Source organism: Pinus tabuliformis, chromosome 4_2 (genome assembly GCF_031772625.1).
Source record: "Pinus tabuliformis cultivar Carrire ecotype Pingquan chromosome 4_2, CPIR1, whole genome shotgun sequence".
Lineage (NCBI taxonomy): Eukaryota > Viridiplantae > Streptophyta > Pinopsida > Pinales > Pinaceae > Pinus > Pinus tabuliformis.
This window is the reverse complement of record NC_142304.1, coordinates 636,592,268-636,598,148: the sequence shown is the minus strand read 5'-3', so window position 1 is coordinate 636,598,148 and position 5,881 is coordinate 636,592,268. Positions and strand designations below refer to the sequence as shown.

The window sequence follows — 5,881 nt, the reverse complement described above, 5'->3', positions numbered from 1 at the left end:
TTTTATAAAAAAATGAATATTATTATTATTATTATTATGATTATGATTATTATTATTATTATTATTGCCATAGATAGAAATGAAACCTTATAGGTATATCAATCACATTTATTAAAATAATTATTTTTATTATTAAATAGTTATTCTTATTAAGACTTTTATTGTTTATTATTATGAGTTTTTTTTTTCACAGAAAAAAAACTGAACTTTCTATTATAAATAGAATGTTACAAAGTAAATGCAAAGCATTACATAACGACTTGAATTTCACCAAGAATGGAGAAAAGAAGTCGCGCCTGGAAGGTAAAACAACCCTGAAGAGTGGATGAGCTCCAGTTACAGCTGCCCATTAAGAGGCACAACACGCCTCCAACTGAGGGACCAAACCTCCGGGAGATGAATCACACAAAGAGGAGAGTTACACGATGTGGCCGAGAGACTAGCATTCAGCGCCCCCGATGTAGCTCGAAAAACAAAGAGGGTACAACACGGCCCAGACTTCCTATAGAGAAGGAAAACAGCCCAGGGGCCCTGTCGAAAACTGTAAAAAAGAAGAAGTATATACAGAAGGAAAATTATGTACATGAACACAACCAGACTCTGGAAAAAAACTTAAACGAAAATAGGCTGTTCGAGCAGCTGAACCAGCCCATTTTCTTCCTCTAGAACAGACCAAGACCCCAAATCATGATCAACCCCCTCTTTTGAAAGTCGGACAGCTTCAAAATTTCTTTCCCGATAGATATGGCTAAGAGTGATCTCCGAGAAACGACCTTTTAGGCGAGTGACTTCTCTAAGCAGAGGGAGCAAGGTGAAGTTCTTGCATTGATGAGTCCCGTTAAACCATTTCACAGTGTTCATTGAATCCCCAAAGATCTGGACGACTCTCACATTCCTAAGAATAAGCCAACAGAGAAGGGAGTGCAGAGCTTTCAATTTCGCAAAGTTATTGGAGCCCTGTCCAAGACCGACAGAAGCTTTAACAACCTTAACCTCTGATAAATGAATGATCAAACCAGCCCCACAACGTCCATTAATATCTGAGGCACCGTCAAAATAAGCCCACGGCATTGAATATCTAATAATTTCTTGGCATACAACTCTGGTGGGAGGAGGGTCCAGAGGAACAAGGATACTTTCGAAAATAGCAGCTCCTTCAACGGCAAGGCGACCAATCGGGAAAACAGAGTCCTTGAAAATAGCTTGATTCCTTGCAAGCCAGGTCCCCTAGTTAACGATCAGAGGAATTGATCTCTCTTTGTTTTTTGTGGCTTCATTCCAACACTTCTGCCAAGCTTCCAAGAGCCCCTGCCCTTCCCATCTGAAAGGAATTTTTAGAAGCCTTAATGTTTCGACCCAAAGGCTGGAGTTAAAAGGTCAGAAAAGGAAAAGGTGCTGAGCAGACTCTACACTATCTTTACAGAGCGGGCACCATCCAGGACCAATCCTACCCCTTTTTTGGAGAAAATCCCACGTAGGGACTTTCTGGAGCAAAACACACCAGAAGAACAATCTCGATTTGGCTGGCCCTTTTAGTTTCCAGAGCAGTTTAAACCACCAATCCGAAATCTCCCATCATTTTTGAGACATCATCCATTTGTAGCCCATCTTTTGGGAATATAGCCCATTCTGGGCAAAGACCCATCTAAGTTCATCGGGGGAGTCAGAGAGCCTGACTGAGGAATTGAGGAGGTCCCTTCTGAACTGATCCCATTCCTCCTGCCATTCTTCCTCCAAATGTAAATCTCTTCCCTGAATCCATCCTTGACTCCAAATGGATGAAGCCAGAGGATCAACGACTTGATTTAGAGTGTATAGCCCTCTGTCTTTTAGAGCTGAAACCAAGCCCTGAGAAAGGGAGAAAATCTCAGAACAACCTATCCAAGGATCTCTACCCAGCCTGACCTGAGTTCCATCCCCCACACTCCAAGTCAAACCCTTCCCTATAATTGTGAGAGAGGCGACCACAGCTTTCTAGACCACCGAGGAGTTTTTGCAGGTCTTTTGTGGCAATCTGATCCAATCTAGAGTTGTTAGCGGATCAATATATTTTCTTTTAGAAACAGAAGTCCACAGATTCTCCGAAGAAATGAGCCTCCAGCTAAGCTTTGCTGCAAGAGATTTGGAGAAGCATTCAAGATTTTTTATGCCCCAACCTCCCCACTCTTTGGGGCGAGCCACTTTATCCCAAGCAATCCAAGGGGTAACTTTCTCCGTCTTGGACCCCGCCCACAGGAATCTGCTGCATAGTTTGTCGATTGAGGATAAGATTCCTTTGGGAACCCAAGTCAGACTAGCCCAATACACTGGGATTGCCATCAGAACAGATTTGATTAACACTAGCCTTCCTGCCCTGGACAGCCACTTGAAACTCCAGTGTTTCAGCTTGGATTCAATTTTTACAAGTATCCATTTCCAGTCTTTTGTCCTGTAATTGTCAGGCTTCAAATAGAACCCCAAATATTTAAAGGCATCCTCCATCGATTTGACTTCGAAATTTAGAACCAGCTCCACTCTGCGAACAAGCTCTCTGGGCATACCAGCACAGGTGAGAGTGGACTTTCTCTCATTAATGCATAGACCTGTAGCCTTTAGGAAAAGGTCCAAAAGCTTCTTTAGCATCCTGCAGTCCTATAGACTTCCGTTGCTGAACAGGAGAATATCATCCAAGAAAAGGAGGTGGGTGGCCCACATGTTTACCGCCACTTCAATGCCTTTGAGAGTCCCTTGTCTTTTAGCATCCTGAATCATAAGGCTGATACCATCTGCTGTCAGCAAAAACAAAAGTGGAGAGAGCAAACAACCTTGACGTAGGCCACGCTCGGGACTAAAAAAACTGGAGGCTGCTCCGTTGATCAGCACGGCTATGGAAGAAAAGGAAACACAACTCATCACCCATCTCACAAAATCATACCTAAAACCCAGATGAGTTAGCAGAAGCCTGAGATACAGCCAGCTGATCCTGTCATAAGCCTTTGACAGATCGATTTTCACCACGCCCCCTTTTTTTCCCCAACTTTTAGACTATGAAGAGTTTCTTGCGCAACTCCGACGGCTTCATGAATTTGTCTGCCGTCTAGGAATCCAAACTGCTCTGGAGAAATATTTCTAGAGAGGACCGGTTTAAGCCTAGAGGCGATAACTTTTGCAATAATTTTATAAACGCAGGTGCACAATGATATAGGCCTGAATTCATCATAACAAACCGGAAGATTCGATTTGGGAATAAGGGCTAGAAAAGTGGCATTGAAAGAATTTCGAAGTGTACCTGTACGCCTGGAATCTTCAACAACTGCCACTAGCTCGTCTCCAATGAATTCAAAAAAGTGTTGGAAAAATTCGACGGTCTAGCCATCCGGGCCTAGACTTTTGTCCTTTTGCATTGACTTGAGAATGTCTTCAACCTCCTCCTTTGTAACAGGCACCATTATAGAATCGTTTCCTTCCTCCTCTATGAACCTTGGGAAGAACTGCGCAACTCTTATAACCTCTGCAATAGAAATTTCCTCTGTCGCTTTGTACAAATTCTTAAAGAAATCTACCCCTAAGGAGGCCAGATCTTCAAATGAGCACGCCTGCTCACCATTGTCTTTCTTCATTTCCCAGATAGTATTGGAATTTTTCCTCCCTCTTGCGTAATTCTGAAAAAACTTGGTGTTGTCGTCCCCCGCCTGCAACCAGATCGCTCTACTTTTTAAACGCCAGCTTTCCTCTCTTTGATGAAGGATTCTCCTCCTTTCTCTCTCCAACTCTTGTAATCTATCCCGAGCTTCAGCTGTTCCATAACCATTTCCACCTGGGACTTCCAGGAGAGCAATCTCAGAATTGACAGTTTCCAGCATTGCTTCATCCTTTAGTTTCTTTTGGAGGGCCCATTGTTTAGAGGCAGCCTTCATCCTTTTTAGATTATCCATAAGATTTTGACTACGGCTCTCATCTTCACTGAATGCATCTTTCTTCCAAGTGTTGTGGAATAAACTGATATAAGTTGCATCCAAAAGCCAAGAGGCGTTAAATTTGAAAGGGGTGCCCGGTTTGGTGAAAGCCCCTTTCACTTCCAGATAGACTGGGAAATGATCCGATAGACCGCCTTCCCCAACCCAATGTCTAAAAGCCTGTAAATTTTCTGCCATCGATTCACCAAGCAGAAATCGATCCAGTTTCTTTCCAACCCATTCTTCAGCAATTCTACGATTCCTCCATGTCGGGCGCATCTTGAGCAGAGGGACATCCACCATGTGCGAAGAGGCCAGTTTATTATGAAAAAAATCAGTGAGGGGATCAGCCCTAGCTCTGGCCCCCCACGATTCTGACATCCCCAAAGAAAAATTAAAATCTCCCCCAACTATAAGATTTGGGTGCGACAGGAAAGACTTTGCAAAGAAAGCGTTCCAGAAGTTCTCCCGATCTAAGACTGGACCATAAACATTTAGAATATGAAAAGTGGTGCAGAGTTCATTGGAATAAAGTTCCACTGCCAAAACATTTTCTGATCCCCAAGAGGAGATCTCCCGAAGGACCTTTGCATTGAAACCCAGAGCCACTCCTCCTGAATGACCATTTGCATCAATAACGTGGAAGGTCCAACCCGGAAAGAGCTTGATGAGCCATCCTGTAACTTCCTCCCCCTTCCCTAGCGTTTCTTGAATCAGAATAATGTCAGGTTTGTTGGTCCTGACCAGTTCCTTCAGAGCTAGCTTTTTGGGTAGACTAGCTAAACTCCTGCTGTTGTAGGATAAAATGATCATCGGGAAACCTCTGGGGGTGTCCGCTTTGCTCTAAGTACCCCTGGCAGGGACATCTGTTTCCCACCAGCAATATCAATGACAGCCTTCAACTGTGCCTTCGTCAGATTTGATTTCCTTCCTCTTATCTTCCTCAGTCCTGTTGATACCATGTCCAAATCTAGGCCTCCCATAGCAAGCCCTTTCCCTTTTCTGGATGCCAATGATCTGAGATTGTAGGGGGGATCAGGACTCCAAACGCTGGAAGGAAAAAGTAAGGCAGCATCCGTGGGACTAGAAGTCAGCTTTGGTGAGGGTGGAATAGCCATAATAACACTGTCTGAAGTGACTAGGCCCTTCCTCAGGAGTAACAGATCATCCACGAGCTGCCTGAGGGGGCTAGACGCATCACAACATGGTTGAGATAAATCAAAGGAAGAGCATATGGAAAAAGGAGGGTATAAAAGCGGGCTAGCCTGGGCCACCCCTGCCATTTCAGAAACTGCTGCGGTTCCCATGAGAGACATCGGAGTTGAGACAGACTCACTTGCTAAGACCTTAGGTTGTTCCTGTTCAGCGTCCTTCACTTGCTCCGGACCCGACCCCTGGACTTCTGCCTGTAGACCGCTCTCCTGTAATGGAGCCCCATCTTTCTGGGAAGACAACCACTGATTAACCTCCAGATTTTTTCCTTTTCTCTTTTGTCTTCGACGACGCCTGTGACCAAGAGGACACTCCCGAGCCAGATGTCTGTATTTGTGACAACGATGGCATCTGAAAGGGAGGTTTTCATAGTCCAGGGTCTGAGGAACTCTAGGCTTCTATACTTCAGGTTCATAGCATCCGCCAGACCTTCTCTGGGATTTAGGCTTACCGGTATATGAGCGACACTCCAGTCATGAGTTCTAAGATAAGATCTATCAATATCAAGAAACCTCCCCAGTGTATTACCCATCGAAGTAAAGGTCGAGTCCATCTAGAATTGCATGGGAAGACCTGGTAGTTTGACCCATACTGGTGACTCCACCGTCTTTTCTTTCTGAGCATCAAACAGGGGCGTCCACCTTCTGAATAGGATTGGCCTTTTCCCAAAACTCCAATGCTTGTCCAACACCCATTCTGCATGCTCCTTTTCGCCAAATCTAATGCAAAACCAA

At 44.4% G+C, this 5,881-nt stretch overlaps 2 protein-coding genes across 2 annotated transcripts; both read right to left on the bottom strand.

Moving 5' to 3' along the window:
• Positions 1-612: 612 nt before the first annotated feature.
• LOC149170973 (uncharacterized) lies at positions 613-1,071 on the bottom strand. Its single transcript, XM_089425796.1, has one exon. The coding sequence runs from the start codon at positions 1,069-1,071 to the stop codon at positions 613-615; it is 459 nt and encodes a 152-aa protein (XP_089281922.1).
• A 2,276-nt stretch (positions 1,072-3,347) lies between these two features.
• Positions 3,348-4,748, bottom strand: LOC149170972 (uncharacterized). The gene has a single exon (XM_089425795.1). It carries the CDS (start codon positions 4,746-4,748, stop codon positions 3,348-3,350), a length of 1,401 nt encoding a protein of 466 aa, XP_089281921.1.
• Between the last annotated feature and the right edge of the window lie 1,133 nt (positions 4,749-5,881).

Coding starts and splice junctions, on each gene's coding strand:
- LOC149170973 (XM_089425796.1), bottom strand. CDS start 1,071: ATGCCGTGGGCTTATTTTGACGGTGCCTCAGATATTAATGGACGTTGT.
- LOC149170972 (XM_089425795.1), bottom strand. CDS start 4,748: ATGATCATTTTATCCTACAACAGCAGGAGTTTAGCTAGTCTACCCAAA.